Genomic DNA, 23,256 nt, shown 5'->3' with positions numbered 1-23,256 from the left:
GGAAGTGAGTGCTTAAGTGTGTCGTTGCAGATTCGATGGGCCGAATGGCCTCCTTCTGCACTGTATGTTCTATATCTATGTCTATAATGAGTAGTTGCTGTCTAAAAGCAGAAACAAGGGGAAAATGAGACTGAAACCTGCAAAGAACAAGAAATAAAAAGGAAACAAAATGGGAGCAGAAATTACGGTCTGTAAAACACAATGTTGACTCCGAATACCTGCAGCGTGCCTAATCAAAAGATGCTGCTCCTTGAGCTTGTGTCGAGCTTCATCTGAACACTGCAGAACACATAAATCACTACTGCTTCACCAGGTGTGCTTCTTTCAATTTATTATACTGTATTCATGCTCTACACTGGATGCACTGAAAACCGATTGGATGACTGCTTTGTGTAACACTGCTGTTCAGTCCATAAGCGTCACCCTGAGCTTCCAGTTACCTGTCTTTTTAATTCTTCAACATGCTCTCACATTGATAGCACTGTCCTCAGGATACTACAGTGTTCCAATGGCATTCGCCATTGAAAAATTAAAAAGTGCACCATGTGCTTCTACATTCTTCTGCTTTAAGAATATTACAAAGGTTTAGAAACTGGAACCCACTCAGATTGCAGTAATTATCAGTAACTATACTGTGTAAAAATTTTTTTTCTTCCAGCTACGGCTGTGTAAACACACACTAGTGAGACAGTTGAGAAGTTAATTATTTAACTGGTTGGTTGAATCTGGTTTCTCTAGCCCCAGCTCAGTTTCTTATAACTTCAGGCTTCTTTAGTGTAGCCATGGGCAAACTTGCTTTGGACTGAATGCACACTTGCGAGTTTGGAGTTTGATGAGGATTGTACAGAGGTATTCCTTTCATTTTGCTTTTTCTACCTTTCTCGCCCTGTAGGAATTGATTCTTACTCTACCACAGGGAAAGGAGCTAACTGTTTGGTGAGTATCTGATAAATGTTTTTTTTAATTGAATTTCAAATTTCACCATCTGCAGCGGCAGGATTTGAACCTGGGTCTCGAGAGCATTACTCTGGGTCTCTGGTTTACGAGACAGTGACAATACCACTACGCCACCTCCTGCCCTAAAAAAATCTGGAAATAAAAATGTCTAATGGTGACCATGAAACCATCGTTAATTGTTGGAAAATCCCATCTGGTTCACTAATGTCCTTTAGGAAAGGAAATCTGCCATCCTTACCTGGTCTGGCCTACATGTGACTCCAGACCACAGCAACGTGGTTGACTCTTAACTGCCCCCTCAAGGGCAATTAGGGATGGGCAATAAATGCTGGCACAGTCCCATGAACAAATTTTAAAAATGGTTAAGGGCTGCACGTGGTGCAGTGGTTAGCACTGGGACTACGGCGCTGAGGACCCGGGTTCGAATCCCGGCCTTGGGTCACTGTCCGTGTGGAGTTTGCACATTCTCCCAGTGTCTGCGTGGGTTTCACCCCCACAACCCAAAGATGTGCCGGGTAGGTGGATTGGCCACGCTAAATTGCCCTTAATTGTAAACAAAATAATTGGGTAGTCTAAATTTTTAAAAAATGGTTAAAGTCTATTCCCGTCCTAATAGTACACAAATTGGTGGTAAAGTTAGTAAAATATATAAAAAAAGGATAATATCTAAGTGAATAATATAATTAATTAATTAAAACACAGTAAGGATGGCAGGACTGGTGGTACAAGATTTGCAGCATTTGGGTGCTCCTAGATGCCAAAGTGATCCAGTGCAAACACGTCTGCAGGAAGTGTTTGTGGCTCGAGGAGTTTTGACTTAGACTCATTAAACTGGAGGCTGAGCTGCAGACACTGCAACACATCAGCGAGGGGAAGTTGCTTTGATCCAGAAGGTAGTCCCGCCATTTAGGATTTGATGAGTAGTCAGGAGGGTGTAACTGTGAGTGAGGCAGGTATGAGAACCCAGAGGGCAGGAGTGCAGGAGCCTCAACCTTACCTTTGCAATTGTCCAATAGGTTTCTCCCAATTTGATTGAATGAAAGTGGGAGCTGCAGAGTGGAAGAATGAACTGACCATGGGACTGTTCAAGGAAACCATTCAAGAGGTTAAGGAGTGAAAAGAAATGTAGTGGGAGTGAGGGATAGCATAGTGAGGGCGGTTGACATGGTTCGCCGCAGCACAGAGTGAGATTCCAGATGGCTATTCCGGATGGTACAAAGGTTCAGGGCATCTGCTCAGAGATGGAGAGGAACTTGAAATGGGAGGGGAATGATCCAGTTGTTGTCATCCATATAGGTACTAATGGCACAGGTAGATCTGGGAAAGAGGTTCTGCACAGAGAATATGAGGAGCGAGGCAATAAATTAAAAATGGAACCTCTAAGGTAATAATCTCTACAAATTAGCACAGGATACATAAAATTAGAGAGATGAATACATGGCTCAAAGATTCGTGTGGGAGGAGTGGGTTCCATTTCATGGGGCACTGGCACAATTACTGGGGAAAGTGGAGGCTGTACCATTGGAACAGTCTGCACCTGAACCATACTGGAACCAGTGTTCTAGTGAACCTTACAACTAGTGAAGTAGAGAGGGTTTTAAACTAAATAGTGGGAGAAAGGGGTCAAATTTGGGAAGATGCAGGAAATCAAAGAGTGGAGAAAGGGCGAGCGAAAAAGGTAATAATGTGGGAAATGGCTAACAGACTGTGACAGGAAGGGACTTGCCAGTACAAATCTAAGAGTAAATCAGCAGATAAGGCTAGCGGTCACAAAAATAATAAAATGACAAAACTGAAGGTTTTGTATCTGAATGCTCAGAACATTTGAAGCAAAATAGATGAACTAAAATAAAACAAAATACTGGAAAGATTCAGCAGGTCTGGCTGTGGAGAGAGAAACAGAGTTAATGTTTTGAATCCGTATGACTTTTCTATGTTTTTGTAACCAGGGGTCACAGTCTGAGGATACTGGGTAAACCATTTAGGGCAGAGATGAGGAGAAATTTCCTCACCCAGAGAGTGGTCGGCCTGTGGAATTCATTACCATAGGAAGTAGTTGAGGCCAAAACATTGCATGTTTTCAAAAAGCAGTTAGATATAGCACTTAGGGCGAAGGATATGGGGGGAAAGTGGGATTAAGCTATTGAGTTGGATGATCAGCCATGATCATAATGAATAGCGGAACAGGCTCGAAGGGTCGAATGACCTCCTCCTACTCCTATTTTCTATATTTCTTCAAAACAGATGAACTGCCAGCGCATATAGAAATAAATAAATACAATCTGATAGCCATTACAGAGACATGGCTGCAGGACGACATAGGTATAGATAGACCTGAATATTGAAGCATACATGATATTTGGGAAGGTCAGGGAACTAAGAAAAGATGGAGGGGTGGCTCTGTTAATCAATGATTATATTAGCACATTAGAGAGGAATGACTCAAGTTCAGGAAACCAGGATGCAGAAACAATTTGGTAGAGGTGAGAAATGACAAAGGCAACAAGTCACTTGTGGGAGTGGTGTAGAGGTTCCCCAACAGTAATCATCTGGTAGAACAGGATATTAAGGAAGAAATATTGGGGAACTTAAGTGGTGATATTGATGGGGGAGTTTTAATTTGCATTAGACTGAGAAAATCAGATGGGCAAAGTTAGCCTGGATAAGGAATTCATAGAACGTTTCTCAGAACAGCATATTCAGGCACCAATCAGAGAACAAGCTATTCTAAACCTGGTATTATGCAATGAGATAGGAGTAATTAATGACCTCACAGTGAAGACGCACTGGCAGTGATCATAATATGATTGAATTTTACATTCAGTTTGTGAGAGAGAAGAGTAGGTCCAATACTAGTATTTTAAACTTAAATAATGGCAATTATGAGGGCATGAAAGCACAGATAGCTAAAGTGATGGGCAAATGGGTTTGGTCAACAGAAGTGTAATGGCAAACATTTAAGGGGATTTTTCAGAATGCACTGAATAGATACATTCCAATGAGAAAGAGAAATTCCAAGGGCGGACCCACTAAAAATAGCATCAAACTAAAAGAAAAAGCACTTTGTTGTGCAAAGGTGGGTGGCAGATGAGAAGATTAGACAGAATATTTTTAAAAAGCAAAGAATAATCAAAAGATTGATGAGAGGAAAAATTCGAATATGAGAAAAAACTGGCTAGAAATATAAGGATAGATAGTAAGATTTCTACAGGTATTTTAAAAAATGAAAAGGATTAACAAAGTGAGTATTGGCCCTATAGAAAGTGAGTCTGGGGAATTAACAAAGGTCTTCACTTCACTTCACATCACATAGAATACAAGTACCATTCCAGAAATAGCTGTAAAGCACGAAATGGAAGGGAGGGAGGAACTTAGGAAAATTACAATCACCGGGAAGTGATACTGAGCAAATTACTGGAGCTGCAGTCTGACAAGTCTCTGGTTCCTGATGGATTTCATCCTAGTGTATAGAAGTGGCTACTGAGATAGTTGATGTGTTGGCTTTAATTTTTCAAATTTAACTGGATTCGGAAGGCTCCATTAAATTGGAAAATAGCAAAAGTAACACTGTTATTCAAAGTGGGAAAGAGACAGAAAGCAGGAAACCAAGACTAGTTAGCATAACATCTGTCAAAGAGAACATGTTAGAAGTTATTAAAGACATTATCACTTGGCACTTGGAAAAAATCAGGGTAATCAAATAGAGTCAACATGGTTTTGCGAAAGGGAAATCATGTTTAACCAATTTACTGGAGTGCTTTGAAGAAGTAACATGTGCTGTGAATGAAGGGGAACTGGTGGATGTACTATACTTAGATTTCCAGAAGGCATTTGATAATGTGCCACATCAAAGCTCATTGCAGGTGTAGGGATAACATATTGGCATGGATAAAGATTGGTAGGCTGACAAAAAAACTGAAGGTAGACATAGTTAGGTCTTTTGCTAGTTGGCGAGATGTAATGAGTGATACCACAACATCAGTGCTGGGGCCTCAACTTTGTACAATTTAGATAAATGAAGGGACCAAAGGTATGGTTGCTGATGACACAAAAGATAGATAGGATAGTAAGATGCGAAGAGCACACAAGGCTACAAAGGGACAATAGGTTAAGTGAGTGGGCAAAGACCTGACAAATGGAATATAATGTGAGAAAGTGCAAAATCTTCCAAATTGGCAAGAAAAATTAAAAAGAAGCGGCACGGTAGCACAGTGGGTAGCACTGTTGCTTCACAGCACCAGGGGCCTGGGTGATATTCCTGGCTTGAGTCACTGTCTGTCCGGAGTCTACATGTTCTCCCTGTGTCTATGTGGGTTTCCTCCTGGTGCTCCGGTTTCCTCCCACAAGTCCCAAAAGATGCGCTGTTAGGCATGGACATTCTGAATTCTCCCTAAGTGTACCCGAACAGGCGGCGGAATATGGCGACAGGGACTTTTCACAGTAACTTCATTGCAGTGTGTTAATTAACTAAATGGTAGGAGACTGCAGAGCTCTGAGGTGCAGAGGGATTGAGGTGTCCTAGAATCACGAAAGACTAATATACAGGTACAACAAATAATTAGGAACGTGAATAAAATATTATCAATTATTGCAATAGGAATCGAATATAAATATCTGGCGGTTATGCTTGTTATACAAGGCATTGGTGAGACCACATTTGAAGTACTCTACAATTTTTGTTTCCTTATTTAAGGAAGGGTATAAAAATGTATTGGAAGCAATTTGAGAATGTTTACTAAACTAATTCCTAAATTGGGTTTATGAGGAAAGGCTAAGTTGGTATCTGCTGGAATTTAGAAGAGTAAGAGGTTACTTAATTGAAACATATAAGGTCCTGAGGGGCCTTGACAGGGTTAATGTGGAGAGGATGTTTTACTTGTCGGAGAATCTTGCACTAGGGGACACTGTTTAAAAATAAGGGGTTGCCATTTAGGACAGAAATGAGGAGAATTTTTTTCTGAGAGGGTTGCAAGTCTTTGAAACTCCCTACCTCAAATGGTGGTGAAAGCAGAATCTTTGGATATTTTTAAAGTGGAGGTAGATGGATTCTTGTAAGCAAAATAATAAAATGCTAAGTGAGAATGTGGAGTTGAGGTTACAATCAGATAAGCCAAGATCTTATCAAATGGAGGAGTAGGCTCCAAACGCCAAGTCGCTTACTCCTGCTCCTAATTTGTATGTTTGTATTTCATACGATACAAGTAAAATGCTTGTGTTTTCCTCTGTAATTTAACCTTCTGGCATTAATCAATTTCAAACCAAGTTAAGGAACTGTATTGTATTGACTCTACTCCAAATAGTTTATATCTGCTAATAATATTTACTTGGGATTAAGCCCATTTTTAAAATTGCCCTGAAAGCACTTAAAATGTGGGAGATAATAGACTGAGGAATTGGTAGCAATTGTTGTCTGACTGTTGGTTAATGTTACAACACAGCTCGAAACCAAATCTCAGAAAGGGAACTTGCACTACTCCCTGGAATCAAATTTCAGTTCTCAGTGTAGTCAAAGGAAGGACTCACAATTAATTCAATTTGAAGGAGCTTTTTATTCCTTGAATGACACTAAAAGAGAGTTATGGCATTTACCATATTTACAAGCACAACCAGTGAATGGTCCATGTTTGGTTTACTCTGACAGCTAAATTTAATTTTTAGAATGTGAAAGAATAAGCCTCGGGTTACTTTCTTCTCAATAATTTTAATATAACTCCTCTCTTTCCCCTGTTGGTAATTCCATACTTTACACACCATGACTTATTTGGCAGCATGTAGAGGACCAGATGGCATTTTCCAGATCTCAGCCATCAGACTTTACAAGAAGCTGCTGGGAGGTGCTAAACAACAGCCCAAAGTGACGTTCACTTCCTTTGAGGAATCCACATGCCTTTCATTCTACATCTCCTTCTGCCAGCACATCTTGATGCAGAAAAATAATTTTGCAGCCTATTTGCTACATTCTTTCTTAACTAAGAACAGTTTAGTGCATTGAGCCCAATGCAGTCACTACGGAATCACCCCCAGGAATAAGCTTGATTCCATCTGCACCATTGGAGTCATATTAATCCCATCATACAGAATCCGGAGTATACCATACTGTTGCCTGGAGCTTGTAACACGTGGTTTCAGTATCTCTAAATCCTATGCCAAGGAACCAGATAAAATGTAACCACCTTATCTTTCTCGTCATTAAGAAACTATCTGGCATTAAATACTCAGTTTCAGGTCTGGGACTGAATAATGACCAAGTTTGCTCATTTTAGTTTTCAACCTGTGGTGATTGTTCCATTAGCTTTAAAAAAAAAAGGTCCATAAGCAACAAAGACCGGCAGAGAAAACGAAGACTTAAAGGAAGCAATAAAGACCTCAAGGAAGAGGCAATGGAAAACCCCAGAGAGGGACCACTGAAAGACCCCAGAAGGAGAGCACTGAAAGACCTGGTCGGAGGGCACTGAAAGACCCCAGAAGGAGAGCACTGAAAGACCCCGGTCGGAGGATACTGAAAGACCCCAGAAGGATGGCGCTGAAAGACTTCGGTCATGAGGGTACAGAAAGACCCTGGTCAGAGCACTGAAAGACCCCGGAAGGAGAGCACTGAAAGACCCCGGTCGGAGGGTACTGAAAGACCCTGGTCAGAGGGTACTGAAAGACCCCAGAAGGAGGGCACTGACAGACCCCGGAAGGAGGGCACTGACAGACCCCGGAAGGAGGGCACTGACAGACCCCGGAAGGAGGGCACTGACAGATCCTGGAAGGAGAGCACCGACAGACCGGAAGGAGAGCACCGACAGACCCCGGAAGGAGGGCACTGACAAACCCCGGAAGGAGGGCACTGACAGATCCTGGAAGGAGGGCACTGACAGATCCTGGAAGGAGGGCACTGACAGATCCTGGAAGGAGGGCACTGACAGTCCGGAAGTAGAGCACTGACAGACCCCGGAAGGAGAGCACTGACAGACCCCGGAAGGAGAGCACTGACAGACCCCAGAAGGAGGGCACTTTAAGACCCCAGAAGGAGAGCACTGACTGACCCTGGAAGGAGAGCACTGACTGACCCTGGAAGGAGCACTGACAGACCCCGGAAGGAGAGCACTAAAAGACCGGAAGGAGAGCACTGAAAGACTCCAGAAAGAGGGCGCTGGAGGACCACAGGAGTGCAACGTTGAAAGACCCTAGAAGGAGGGCAATAGCGAAAGATCCCAGAAGGAGGCAATGAAAGACAATAAATGACCAAATGAAGGGCAACAAGAGAATTGTAGATTGGAAACAAGTCAACACAAATCTGACCAACAGTGAAGCCAAAAGAGTTCAGCCGAAGTTAAGACAAGTAGAAATAAAAGTTCCATTTGTGAAATGGATGTGCCCATTTAGAACATGATGGATTTCCCTCGGAAGAATCCCAGAAATGAAAGACTTTTTTAAAAACTAGGAACTTTTGAACATAGAGGAATCAGCAAAAATAGTTAAAGCTCTAGAGAAGACATTAAAACAACAAAATGACTGACAGCAAACTTGAAAGTTGCAAAAATTTACGTGAAGTTAAGAAGGATAAATTAATGAGACAATAGAGAAAAACTGAACTCCATGAAAAAGTAGAAAACAAGAGCAAATCCAGTGAAGAATTAAATCAGGAGAATAAGAGCTTGAAGAAGGGAAGCTCGACAATGAAAAATTAACAGAGGTAAAAACATTGAAATTGACAGGAGAATCAGCGATTCAGACAGAGAAAGAAACATTGGTTACGTGCCAGAACAAGATTGTTGAAATGGTCACGCGAATGGAAAAGCAGAAGGACAAATATGATAAAATGGTCGAAGAAAAAGATCCTGAATTGAAATACGGGACAGAGAAGAAACTTTAGCACACAGTCCAAGTACCAGAAACAGAGTAGCATGACCATTCCTTCCCATGTGACAGAACAAAATTGTGAAAGAACTATCAAGACATAAGACTTTGTTGTCTTGTGATGATACGTGTCTGTATACATTATAATGTAAGGCGCTCAGCAGAGCAAAGATCAACATGGGACTGGAGAGTTGGACCATCAAGAGTGAATTATGTAGTCACATGGTCAGAGAACAGTCTAGGACAGAGCTTGGTAAGTAACAAGCCTGCATGGAACATTTCCATGCAAAATTATATTTGGGGTTGTTAGCAATGTTGCTTCACAGTGCCAGGGTCCCAGGTTCAATTCCTGGCTTGGGTCTCTGTCTGTGCAAAGTCTGCACATTCTCTCCGTGTAACAGTTGTGGACTCGCCAACATTAAGGGCATTTAAATAGTCATTGGATAAACATATGGATGATAAGGGAATAGTGTAGATGGGCTTTAGAGTGGTTTCAAAGGTCGGCGCAACATCGCGGGCCAAAGGGCCTGTACTGCGCTGTAATGTTCTATGTGTCTGCGTGGGTTTCCTCCGGGTGCTCTGGTTTCCTCCCACAAGTCTCGAAAGACGTGCTTGTTCGGTGAATTGGACGTTCTGAATTCTCCCTAAAGGAGTTAAAGGGAGAGGTATGTGGTAATTGTCCCTTTAAGGGCAACACAGCAGAAGAATGTCACCTGGCTTGACTGACCAATTGGGACTGATGTGGATAATCACCCCAGGGGGTGCAGTCCTCTCTCAGGCAGAAGACTTGTTGAAGACATGTAGGGATTGGGCTGCTGACCTGTGTAGTTTTACTTCCAATAAATACCTTTTGTGTTTCTATTGAAGTTTGTGAACGTGCATCATTACACCACTCTGTCATTAGAATTCCTACAAGTTGTGAGAAAAGTAGGTATGGACGACAGCCTCTTTTATGTTGTGACTTTGTAACCAATAAAAGTTAGATCCACAAAAAAGACAATTAAAGATGGTAATCTTGCAGTTTAAATAGAAAATCAATAATGCTCCATGTATCACTGTAAACCAGCATTAATTGAGTGTTAATATATTCTTAGGCAGTGCCTCAGGATTAAGGATGACCTGCTTCCACTCCAGCTCGATGGGTTCCAAGATGACTGATAAATCAATGTGCAATCTGCACTTTGGCCAGGTGGCGCTGGAAGGGTTGGGTAAGTAGGTTGTTTGGAGGTTTGCTAACTTTATCAGTCCTAATTAACGGACAAGTGAAGTGCTCATGATAACCGCTCAAGTGGCTGCATTGCTAGTGATCAGTGTTTGGATAATAATGTTTCAGACCTTTATGAGCTCATGCTGATGAATAGCTCGTAAAAGTTCCTCTTTTAAACTTCAAGTTGTTTAAGGGTTAGAAAAATAATCTCCAAACGAAGAGACTACATCGTCAAAAGATTATCAGTAACAAAGGCAAAGAACTCCCATTCTTACAAATCTACTAGACTGCTACAGAAGAGTGATGAAACACCTATTTTTACATTTTGCTTGAAAATGAAATTTCCTTACAATCAGTTAACCCAGCTACTTAGCCCACTGTGCTAAACCAGCCCCAATGTTGCCAGCATTTTGAATACACCAGGGTGGCTCCCTTCTGGGTGGGGTGGTTGCCAGCTTCTTGGAGACTACATGAAAATCGCTTATTGTCACAAGTAGGCTTCAAATGAAGTTACTGTGAAAAGCCCCTAAGTGGGTGCCACAGGCAAGGATGGCAAGATTTCACCGACAATCCTTCCTGAATATTTTTAAAATTAAATTTACTTGCTTGAGCATCCGGGTTCGTTTACCTGCCTCTAATTGGACTAGCAGCATCATGAGCCCATCCACCGTCCTGAACTGGATGGCGATGAATAGGAGGCTACCTGCAGTAAAATGGCTGAGCCACTCTCACTGCCAGCCAATACAGGCTTGAGAGCCACATCTGGTCCCTGACATCAGGATCCTGAAGTCATATTAAAATTATCATGTCTGATTTATGGCTCTCTTTTCCTATGCACCTTGCACCGAGGTTTTCCCCCATACAAGTGAGAAGATATAACCTGTTTTGAAGAACTCTATTTGAAGTCTGAGGGATAATGGTTTCTCATAGTAGCAAGGCATATATATTGTACAAACACAATGGGTACGTATTTAGGGCCTTTTATGGCTTTACTTCCTTTACCGTGGGTGGCATGGTAGCACAGTGGTTAGCAGTGTTGCTTCAAAGCGCCAGGGACCTGGGTTTGATTCCTGGCTTGGGTCACTGTCTGCGGAGTCTGCACGTTCTCCCCATGTCTATGTAAGCTTCCTCCGGGTGCTCCGGTTTCCTCCCACAAGTCTTGAAAGACGTGCTTGTTCGGTGAATTGGACATTTATGAATTCTCCCTCACTGTACCCGAATAGACACCGAAGTGTAGCGATGAGGGGATTTTCACAGTAATTCATTGCCTACTTGTAACACTCAAAGATTATTTATGCCTTTTAGCTTAAAATATTTTATGGATAATTCACACATGGGGTGATGTGAATTATCTTTGAAAGCTTGGGCACGTCCAGCGTTTAACGCATCGAGAATGAGAAGAGGGTTTTAATGATGGGAAATTAGGAAATGGCCAAGGCATTGAACAGGTATTTTGTGTCGGTCTTCACAGTGGAAGACACAATAGCATGATAATAATCAATGGCAAGGAAACTATGGCAGGTGAGGACCAAGAAACAATCATCATCAATAAGGAGATGATGCTGGGCAGGTTAATAGGGCTAAAGGTAGACAAGTCTCCTGGCTCATCCCAGGATACTAAAAGAGATGGCGGGGGAAATAGCAAATGAGCTTGTGGTAATTTACCAAAATTCGCCGGACTCTGGAAAACAGCAAATGTGACACCATTGTTTAAAAAAGGAGGTAGACAGGGCAGCACGGTGGCACAGCCCTGCTGCCTCACACGCCAAGGTCCCAGGTTTGATCCCGGCTCTGGGTCACTGTCCGTGTGGAGTTTGCACATTCTCCCAGTGTTTGCGTGGGTTTCATCCCCACAACCCAAAGATGTGCAGGCTAGGTGGATTGGCCATGCTAAATTGCCCCTTAATTGGAAAAAATGAATTGGGTACTCAGTTTAAAAAAAAAAAAAAAAGAGGTAGACAAAAGGCAGGTAGCTCTAGGCCGGTTAGCTTAACTTTTGTAGTGGGGAAAATGCTTGAATCTATCATCAAGGAAGAAATAGCGAGACATCTGGATAAAAATTGTCCTATTGGGCTAGATGCAGCATGGGTTTATGAAAGGCAGGTCATGTTTAACTAATTTATTGGAATTCATTGAGGACTTTACGAGCGCAGTGGACAACGGGGAACCGGTGGGATGTGGTGTATCTGGATTTCCAGAAGGCATTCGACAATGTGCCGCACAAAAGGCTGCTGCATAAGATAAAGATGCATGGCATTATGGGTAATGTATTAGCATGGGTAGAGGATTTGTTAACTAACAGAAAGCAAAGAGTGGGGATAAATGAGTGTTTCTTTTTGGCGACCAGTGGCTAGTGCTGTGCCTCCAGGATCAATGTTGGATGGCAATTGTTTACAATTTACATAGATGATTTGGAGTTGGGGACCAAGTGTAATGCAGGAAGTCAGAGGGTAGTAAAGAGGGGATAGAAACAAAAGCTAGTAAGGAGAAAAGTGGAAGGCAGAGAAACAGATTGAACTGCCTAGTATGGCAGTGGGGTGGGAACCAGAGCAGTAGGCCAGCGGGAGAAATAACTGAGGGAGAGCTACAGACTAAGGCCAGTAAGAGGAAGTGCAGGCAGGAAGTGATTGTTCAATGCAGTGGGGCTGGTGGGCTGAAGTACATTAGTTTTAATGCAAGGAGTATTTCAGGTAAAACAGATGAATTTGAGCTTGGATTAGTACATGAATTCTGATGTTGTTGCTGTTACAGAAACTTGGTTGAAAGAGGGACAGGATTGGCAACTAAACATTCCAGGATTTAGATGCTGCTTCAGGCAGGATAGAGGGGGATGCAAAAGGGGTGGGGAAGTTGCATTATTGGTTAAGGGGAATATTATAGCTGTGCTGAGGGATTACACCTTGGAGGGTTCAGGCAGTGAGGCAATATGGGTAGAACTCAGGAATAGGAAGGGTGCTGTCACAATGTTGGGGGTTTACTACAGATCTCCTAACAGCCAGTAGAGATAGAGGAGCAGATATGCAGACAGATCTTGGAAAGATGCATAAACTATAGGATTGTTGTGGTGAGTGATTTTAAATTTCCCAATATTGACTGGGACACACTTACTGCTAAAGGCATGGATGGAGCAGAATTTGTAAGGAGCGACCAGAAGAGTTTTTTGAAACAATATGTAAATAGCCCAACTCGGGAAGGGACCATATTAGACCTGGTGCCGGGGAATGAACCCAACCAGGTGATCAGTTTCAGTCGGAGATCATTTTGGGAACAGTGATCATAATTCTGTAAGTTTTAAGATCCTTATGGGAAAGGACAAGAGTGGTCCTCAGGTGAAGGTGTTAGACCAGAGGAAGGCTAATTATAACAGCTTTAGGCAGGATCTGGAGAGTGTTGACTGGGCAATTCTGTTTGAGGGAAAATCAACATCTGGCATATGGGAGGCTTTCAAATGTCAGTTGATTAGAATTCAGGACCGGCATGTATCTGTGAGGGCAAAAGATAAGGGTGGCAAATATAGGGAACCCTGGATGATGAGGGATATTATGAACCTTGTCAAAAAGAAAAAGGAAGCATTTGTAAGGTCTAAAAGGTAGAGAACAGATGAAGCCCTTGAAGAATATAAAGAAAGTAGGAAGAAACTCAAGGTAGGAGTTAGGAAGGCTAAGCGTTGTTGTGTCGTTGGCAAACAAGATTAAGGAAAATCCTAAGGCGTTTTACACATCTGTAAAGAGCAAGAGGGTAACGAGAGAAAGGGTTGGTCAACTCAAAAGATATTGGAGGGAATCTATGTATGGAACCAGAGGAAATGGGCGAGATACAAAATGAATACTTTGCCTCAGTATTCACCATTGAAAAGGACTTGGTGGATGAGGAGTATAGGGTAGAGTGTATATTCTAAATCATGTTGATATTAATAAAAAGGTTTTGGGCATCTTAAACGGCATTAAAGTAGATAAGTCCCCAGGGCCTGATGAGATCCACCAGACTACTGAGGGAGGCAAGGGAGGAAATTGCTGGGGCCTTGAGAGTAATCTTTGTATCCTCATTGGCTCCAGGTGAAGTTCCAGAGGACTGGAGAGTAGCCAATGTTATTCCATTGTTTAAGAACGGCAGCAGAGATAATCCAGGAAATTATAGGCTGGTGAGCCTTACGTCAATGGTAGATAAATTATTGGAAAAGATTCTTAGAGACAGGATTTACTCACATTTGGAAACAAAGGAAATTATTATGGTTTTGTGAAGGGGAGACAGTGACAAAGGTGATAGATGAGGGAAAGGCAGTAGATGTTGTATATATGGACTTCAGTAAAGCCTTTGACAAGGTACCTCATGTTAGACTGGTACAAAAGGTGAAGTCACATGGGATCAGAGGAGAGCTGGCAAGTTGGATACAGAACTGGCTTGGGCACAGAAGAGGGTAGCAGTAGAAGGGTGCTTTTCTGAATGGAAGGCTATGACTAGTGGCATTCCACAGGGCTGAGTTCTGGGACCTTTGTGTCAAATCAAAAATGATTTGGAAGAAAATGTAGCTGGTCTGATTAGTAAGTTCGTAGATGACACAAAAATTGGTGGAGTTGCAGATAGTGAAGAGGATTGTCAGAGGATACAGCAAGATATAAACTGGTTAAGAGTCTTGGGCGGAGAAATGGCAGATGGAGTTTAATCCGGACAAGTGTGAGGTAATGCACTTTGGAAGGTCCAATGCATGTAGGATTACACAGTAAATGGTAGAACTCTTGCGAATATTGACAGGCAGAGATCTGGACGTGCACGTCCACCAATCACTGAAAGTGGCAACATATGTGGATAAGGTGGTCATGAAGGCATACGGCATTCTGGGCTTCATCGGTCAGGGCACTGAATATAAAAATTGGCAAGTCATGTTGCAGCTGTACAGAACCTTAATTAGGCCTCATTTGGAATATTGTGCACAATTCTGGTCGCCACACCAGAAGGATGTGGATGCTTTGGAGAGGGTACAGAAGCGGTTTACTAGGATGTTGCCTGGTATGAAGGGCATTGGCTATGAGGAGACATTAGATAAACTAGGTCTGTTCTCACTGGAACGACAGAGGTTGAAAAGTGACCTGATAGAGGTCTACAAGATTATGAGTGGCATGGACAGAGTGGATAGTCAGATGCTCTTTCCTAGGGTAGGAGAGTCAAGTACTAGGGGACATAGGTTTAAAGTGTGTAAGGAAAAGTTTAGAACATATGTGCAAGGCAAGTTTTTTTTACACCGAGGGTGGCAAATATATGGAACGTGCTGCATGGGGAGGTGGTAGGAGCAGGTATGATAGCGGCATTTAAGGGCATCTAGACAAATATATGAATAGGGTGGGAATGGAAGGATAGAGACTCCGTAAGTGCATATGGTTTTAATTTAGGCAGGTGCCATGGTCAGTGCAGGCTTGGAGGGGCTGATAGGCCTGTTCCTGTGCTGTATTATTCTTTGTAATGTGTCAAAGTTCACAGATGACACGAAGAGCAAAGTGTGCAGAGGGTGCTGAACGGCCGAAGAGGAATATAGATGGTTAAAATGAGTGGGCAAGGATCAGACAGATGGAGTACAATGTTGGTAATTGTGAGGTGATCCATTTTGGTAGTAAGAACAGCCAAATGAACTATTATTTAGATGGTAAAAAATTGCAGCATGCTGCTGTGCCGAGGGACCTGGGTGTCCTTGTGCATGAATCGCAAAATGTTGGTTTGCAGGTGCAGCAGGTAATTAAGAAGGCAAATAAAACATTGTCCTTCATTGCTAAAGGGATGTTGTTTAAAAACAGGGAGGCTATGTTCCAGCTGTATAGGGTGCTAGTGAGGCCACACCTAGTACAGTTTTGATCTCCTTACTTGAGAAAGGATGTACTGGCACTGGAGGGAGTGCAGAGGAGATTCGCTAGATTGATTCCAGAGTGGAGAGACTTGGCTTATGAGGAGAGACTGAGTAGACTGGGACTATACTCGTTGGAATTTAGAAGAATGAGGGGGATCTTATAGAAACATATAAAATAATGAAGGGAATAGATAAGATAGAAGCAGGGAGATTGTTTCCACTGGGTGAAACTAGAACTAGGGGGCGTAGCCTCAAAGGAAGGATTAACAGATTTAGGACTGAGTTGAGGAGGAACGTCTTCACCCAAAGGGTTGTGAATCTGTGGAATTCCCTGCCCAGTAGAGCAGTTGAGGCTAGCTTGTTGAATAAAGTTGGTTTGTTCTCACTGGAATGAAGGAGGTTGAGGGGCAACCTGATAGAGGTCGACAAAATTTATGAGGGGCAACAAGATTATGAGGGGCATAGACAGAGTGGATAGTCAGAGACTTTTTCCCAAGGTAGAGGGGTCGATTATTAGGGGACATAGGTTTAAGGTGCGAGGGGCAAGGTTTAGAGATGTATGAAGCAGGTTTTTTTTTTTTTTTTTTTTTTATAAACACAGAGGGTAGTAGGTGCCTGGAACTCTCTGCTGGAGGTGGTGGTGGAAGCAGGGACTATAGTGACGTTTAAGGGGCATCTTGACAAATACATGAATAGGACGGGAATAGAGGGATATGGACCCCGGAAGTGTAGAAGTTTTTAGTTTAGACAGGCAGCATGGTCGGCTCAGGCTTGGAGGGCCGAAGGGCCTGTTCCTGTGCTGTACTTGTCTTTGTTCTTTGTTGCATGTTTTTAAGGCAAAGATAGATTTTCAAACAGTAAAGGAATAAAAGATTACAGTGAGCAGGCAGGTAAGTGGAGCTGAATCCACAAAACGATCAGCCATGATTTTATTGAATGGCGGAGCAGGCTCGAGGGGCCAGATGGCCTACTCCAGCTCCTAGTTCTTATGTTTACAAGTGGGCCACTTGCAAGCCAAGCTCCATTTTAAGCAACGTATTTCTCCCCTGAATTTCAAGAACATTCTTCTACAACTTTCCTTAATAATAGTAATAATAATAATCATCATCTTTATTGTCACAGTAGGATGTAGAGATGTAAGTAGGCTTACATTAACACTGCAATGAAGGTACTGTGAAAAGCCCCTAGTCGCCACATTCCGGCACCTGTTCAGGTACATGGAAGGTGAATTCAGAATGTCCAAATTAGCTAACAGCACGTCTTTCGGGATTGTGGGAGGAAACTGGAGCACCCAGAGGAAACCCACACAGACACGGGGAGAATGTGCAGACTCCACACAGACAGTGACCCAAGCCGGGAATCGACCCTGGCACCCTGGAGCTGTGAAGTCCAAAGATGTGCAGGTTAGGTGGATTGGCTATGCTAAATTGCCGTTCGTGTCCAAAAAGGTTAGGTGGGATTACTGGAATGGAGTGGGCTTAAGTGGGATGCTGTTTCCAAGGGCCGGTGCAGACTCAATGGGCCAAATTACCTCCTTCTGCACTGTAAATTCTATGATTCTATGAAGGGGGAAGAAAAACTTTTTGGATTAATGTCAGTTGCTGATGCGTTTTTAAAATGCATTGTTAGGATTTATTTAAAAAACACTATACCAATCTATCTGTACCTTCAAATATAACCTGAAGCTCCGGTATCAGAAATTCCAACCCACATTGTGCTCAGCAGTTATAGCTTTCAGAGAACAGGGATTCTCCAACTCAGTTCCAAACAAAGACAGTTGTCCTCAAGAAGATGGAGGTGAGCTGCCTTCTGGAACTGCTTCAGTCCCGGAGATGTAGGTTCGCCCAGTGCTGTTCGGGAGCAAATTCTAGACTTTTGATCCAGCGACACTGAAGAAACTGCAATATATTTCAGGATGGTGAGTGGCTTGGAGGAGAACCTTCAGGTGGTGGTTTTCCAGGTATCTGCTGGCCTTGTCTCCATGTTGGTACAGGGTCCCCCATCCCAAGGCAGTTGGTGCTGTGCTTTTCTCCTGGAGAGGTCAAAGGCCATCTGTAGCTTTCCCCCCCCCCTTCCAGGAGCTCTACGGTCAGGGCCTCGCCGGTCTACTTCCAATATGGAGTCGACTAGCTGTTGCCTCGCCCCCTCTCTTTCTTATCTCAGTGCCTTGTGGGCTATAATTTCACCACAGCCTTCAGCGCCTCCCCAGTCTGGTTATTAGTAATATACTCGTCTATGGCCTGTGATATTTTCTCGCAGAAAGCCACATCGGCCAGGAGGACCGTGTCCAACCTACATAGGGGCCGTCTCCAACCTCACATCCATATAATACGGAGTGTGGTCGGAGATTACGATCACAGAATATTCCGCTCTTAACAGCCTGAAAGCACCGATTGCCCCACTATAAAGAGGTCGAACTGTGAATAGACATTTTGTACTTGGGAGAAGGAGTTCTCCTTCTCCCCCTGGGTGGGTGAATCGCCATGGGTCCACCACCCCCATCTGCTCCATGATTAGGTTGAGTTGCTTCGCCATAATTGGGGTCTTTCCCATTTTGAAGTTCGACCTATCCGTCCGTGGGTCTTCCACAGTTAGTCTCCCCCGCCCCCCAACCATGATCAGTCGGTTGTGTCCACGTCTGAAATTTCCACCATGGCTTTCTTTACAAATTTCATGTTGTCCCAGTTGGGTGCATATATGTTCACCAGGACTAACAGTGCTCTGTCAAGAGTCCATAACCGTCCTTGTCGCTGTGGTCATCGTCCTCTTATTCAACAGAATGGCTACCCCCTTGGCCTTTGTCCAGTAGCAGGAATAGTAGGTCCGTCCCACTCATCCTTCTTCACCCACAGTCGGTCCTTCTCTCAGGTGCGTCCCTTGGAGGAAGACGGTCAGATTTCATACTTCTCAGGTGGGCAAAGACTCTGGATCTTTTCAGTGGGCCATTAAGTCCCCTGATGTTCCAGGTGACTATCTGATGGGGGTTTTTGGTCCCCCCGTTCCTACAGGATAAGCCATACGTATCTGGTGGAGGCACCCCTGCACTCCAGGGTTTCCCTTTGTTAGGGGGCCGGCCGTCCAAGATGGCCACAGTCACTGTTCTCCCCATGAGATCGGGTCCTTGCACTTCAGGGTTTCCCTTTGTCCAAGGGACACCCAACAGGGCCGCCAACTGTGAGTTCACCATGTGGGTGAGCCCCTGCACTCCAGGGTTTCCCTTTGTTCAGGGACCTTCCCCAGTGGTTGCTTGCAGCATCATTTTGTTCTAAGTCACCACATGTGGCCTGTTGTAGCCAGCCTAATGCCCTCTATCTCTATCCCCCCCCCCCCCCCCCGGCCTTCCCCATTTCTTCCCCTAGTTCCCGATGTCTGCCTGCCTCCCTCCTTGCCAGGCGCTTTCCACCTTACGGGAGATGTGCCATGGCCTCTCTCTCCTGCATGATTCCCAGTGCTAGCTACCTCGGTAGTGTGGTGGCCCCTCTGCCAGGGCCCGTTATACATCCTCTCCTCGCCCGATCTCTGGGCTCCCTGTCCCCATTCCTTCTCCTGCTCTTTGCTATGCTCGTTCATACCTCCCCCTCTTACCGCTCTCATCCTCAGAGGGAGGCAGAACTCTCCCAGGTAAAGTTGTCACTGTGGTGATGGTTCAGTCGGCAACACAATGTTTAAAAAAAAAAAAAAAAAAAAAAAAAAAAAAAAAAAAAAAAAAAAAAAAACAACTTTGTGGGCTCTCCATCACTGCCCCTGCTGCCACTTTTCCAGTCCGTTCTCCGCGACGAACTTGTCTGCATCCACAGGGACCATGAAAAACTGCTCCGTGCCTTGGTATGTGACCCAGAGCTAGGCTGGGTACAACAGTCCAAACCGTACCCAGTTTCTGTACAGCGCATCCTTCACCTTGTTAACTTCGGCCTGGTGCTTGGCCAGGTCAGCCCCTGATAAATCCAGATCCGGTGACCTTCCCTGTTACAATTTTTGGATTGCCCGGCCTAGCGGAGAATTCTTTTCCGGTCCTGGTACCGGTGCATCTTGGCAAATATAGCCTTTGGTCATTCCTTGGTTTTTTGCTTTGGCCTAAGCGACCGGTGCGCTCTGTTGATTTCTGGTGGGCTGGGGAAGCGATCAATTCCCACCAGTTTGCCCAGCATTTGGGTCACAGTCTGTGGGGTTCCTACATTAGATGCCCTCCGGTAGGCCCACAATTCATATGTTTTGCCGCCTCAACCAGTTCTCCTGGTCCTCTACTTTTCCCTTCAGGTTCCCTTGCGTCGCAACCAGCCTTGCCACCTCCTTTTCCAGGGCAATGATCCAGTCACCATGGTCTGTTGTTGCGCTTTCCAGCTCCTTGATTGTTTTTTTCTGGGCTTCCAGTTGCCTTTCCACCTTGTCCAGGGCCACCTGCATAGTTGCCGTAGCTTCGGCAACCACACCCTTCACCATTCAGATTTCATTTCCTCCGATGCTCTCAATTGTTGAGAGAAACATCCTCCACCCGGCTTCTCATTTGGCAGGCCAGTCTCCCTCGCTCTGGCGAAGCACGGGTTTCGCCACCTTTGATGAAGGAACTGAAAATGGTTCGGCCTAGGACACTACCCAGAGGAATTCCTGCAGTGATGCCCTTGAGCGGAGATGATTGACCTCCAACCACCACAATCATCTTCTTTTGTACCATAGAAACGTAAGCTATTATTGACAATCATAGTGCTAGAAGTGGAAAACTAACAGTGCTCCACGACCTACCACCGAAACAGCCAACCTTGAGAAATTAAAGAATTTTAAATAAGAAAATTGTTTTTAAAAAGTCTAACCCACATGTATCCTTCTGTCAGGGGGAGTTCATTAAATAAAGGATAGTTTTGGTAATCTCCAAATGGCAGTTGGGAGAGAAATGCTAAACAGACACGTTTCAGTTGCAAACTATTGAACACATTAGTAAATAAGATACCATCAATTTCATGATGTTTTAATGCATCCATATCCAATGAGCAGAACATTCAATTGCTTAAAACACTACAGTTTAACTGACAGTGTAGGTGCAGCATCCAGAAAGTATCATCCTTGGCTAATAGACAACTTAATTTCCTTCAATAAGAAAGCACTGCAAGTGTCCATTACTATGTACTTTTTATTGATCAGTTTTTTCATTTAACATTTTAAGCACCAAATAGATTTTCACTTTCAGATTTATGTAGGGGAGGATAGGAGCAGGAGGATGATGTGGGGTGATGAGGAGAGGTGTGGTGCAGTATTATTAGCAGGAGTAAACTAGATAAATTAGAATTGTGCTCCACGTTTCAAGAAATCAAAACACTTTATGTGCACATGTTGGATCTTTCATTTCAGAAAATAGATACACAATTAACATATACATTGTCACATAATTCAATGTACAAAACCTCCTTCATTATGGATTCACATAATGAAATAAAATTATTAAAAAGCTATTGTTACAAATTGCCTATTGAACGGGAATTTCACAGGGTACATTATTTTTGGAATATGTTTTAAGTGCCAGAATATTTTCCATTATCTTCCTAAAACTTTAGGGCATGATATCCTTTCAGTCCAATTTTATTTTGATTCCTAGGCTCATTAATACCACAATCGGTGCACGCCTTTACTCTCAGAAGGAACAACGATACAGATATTCATTTGGCATTCTAAACTTCCCTGTAGATAACAGCAGCTGTATCTTCAACATTCAGATCTCCAACTGAATCGTGCCCTCGGATCTTATCGACCTCTGTTTTTCTTTGCATTACTCTTCAAAGACAGAATGAAAAAAAAAGGTTTAATTTTGTGCCCAATTCCATCAAAAAGCAAAATAATCTAGTGTAATGGTAACCGCTACATACATTGGTAAATAGCATACCTCTTTCTAATTTTAGATAAATTTTGAGTGCGCCAAAACAAAAGACAATCTAAAGTTTGTGATTTATGAAAAGCTGTGCACACATTTTTCTGCATTTTCTCTACTTGCCTTTCGGATTACTGTGTTATCCTCCCACGTACCCTCCAAGCTGCACACAAATGGGACAGAAGTTGCCTATAAAGGTAGCGAACAGGCAGTGTGTCGATTTTGCTCAATTGAAATTTTAGAAGAGATGGAAAAGTTAACTCAAAGACCTTTATTTATTTATTTATTTTTTTTAAAAAGAACTGTTTAACTGTTAATTGAAATGCTGATTTTTCTTTGGGTGTTAATCCTGTGTTAACAATAAAGTTTGTTTTAATATAAAATATCCCCAGTTGCCAGTAGAATCACTCCTGGAGTGAAGTAACCTTTCCTCAGTTTACAAATTTAAAATTTGTTGGGTCTCTCCTCTGGTTTCCCAATATAAATTGGGGTCTGGTCCAGGTACTGTTACACTAACTGTGCACAACAATATCCTATAGGCAACATTGCCACTCACCATTTCCTGACTCGAATGGCAATACCAATGACTGGTTATTAGATATGGTCTCACTTTTGGATCTCTCACGCTCCGGAGGAAGACAGAAGGTACCAGCAATCAATGCCCTCTAAATATTTTGCATTGTGATTGGTCTGTTTATTTGAAAGTACAGTATCTTCATATTTGTTTTGCACAGCTAAACCCAAGCAACCAGTGTGATACCCCTGGGTTGCTGTTCAGCCTTGTGCGCACAGCTTACTGGGAACAGCATCAGTTATGCTTTATATGTTTATGCACCTTGACCAATGTTTTACTACTTGGAGTTGATTTGGACAAGGGTATTTTCTATTTTTTCAGTAAAGATCACAATTCTACGCGAAAGTTTGCACAAACATACTCTCCGGGAACGGTTTATTTTTAACAAGTGAGCCACACATGTCTTCTTGAAAAATAAACTGCAACCGAAGTCTAATAGTAGAAAATCACAAGATCATATCTATGTACAGAACACTAAGTTTAGTTGCAAGATCTAATACTGAGAGTTTGTTAATCTTCTTCCATACACCTTTTTCTAACCAATGTGCCATAGGTGAGAACCTGCCTAGTCACTTAATGCCTTTTCAGAAGTTTCACAATTGGGATGAAATGCTGAAGTGTAGAAATAAAAGGCAGACCTACAACGGAGATACAACTTCATGGAATTACATCTTCAACTGCTCTTTTACATAAAAAGTGGCAATGATGGAAAGTTGCAGAAACCAAAATAAGGCAAAGAAATTCAAACATTACACCTACCTCAAAAAATTACTACAAGACAAGTTCCATACATTTCCCCCTTCTTCAGGTTTTTTTAAAGCTATGTGCTGTGCACGATCAGTACATTCACCCTCTCAGATGCATATACTGCTTTTTGTAGGCTTTCCAACTCAAAACTGTATTGTGTTAGAAGCCATTCGTGTTGGCTGCAAGCCCAGAATTTCCTCCAAAGTTTTGTGTGCGCACTTTTCAAATGCTGA

At 43.0% G+C, this 23,256-nt stretch overlaps 1 protein-coding gene and 1 long non-coding RNA gene across 2 annotated transcripts in view; one reads left to right on the top strand and one right to left on the bottom strand.

The window, feature by feature from the left end:
- The first annotated feature begins 836 nt into the window (after positions 1-836).
- The window catches only part of LOC140426459 (uncharacterized), a 41,489-nt gene continuing 19,069 nt past the window's right edge, over positions 837-23,256 (top strand). Inside the window, exons 1-2 of the long non-coding RNA XR_011948211.1 lie at positions 837-936; positions 9,897-10,010. This is a non-coding gene — a long non-coding RNA (uncharacterized lncRNA). The remainder of the gene's footprint in view (positions 937-9,896; positions 10,011-23,256) is intronic.
- ppp1r21 (protein phosphatase 1, regulatory subunit 21) overlaps positions 20,953-23,256 on the bottom strand; it is a 156,176-nt gene continuing 153,872 nt past the window's right edge. The window contains 1 exon segment of the mRNA XM_072511215.1: positions 20,953-21,608. Within this exon segment, the coding sequence (XP_072367316.1) occupies positions 21,579-21,608 (30 nt within the window). The 3' untranslated portion in view covers positions 20,953-21,578.

The sequence above is a fragment of the Scyliorhinus torazame genome, chromosome 1 (assembly GCF_047496885.1).
Source record: "Scyliorhinus torazame isolate Kashiwa2021f chromosome 1, sScyTor2.1, whole genome shotgun sequence".
Classification (NCBI taxonomy): Eukaryota; Metazoa; Chordata; class Chondrichthyes; order Carcharhiniformes; family Scyliorhinidae; genus Scyliorhinus; species Scyliorhinus torazame.
This window is presented reverse-complemented; position numbering and strand designations above follow the sequence as displayed.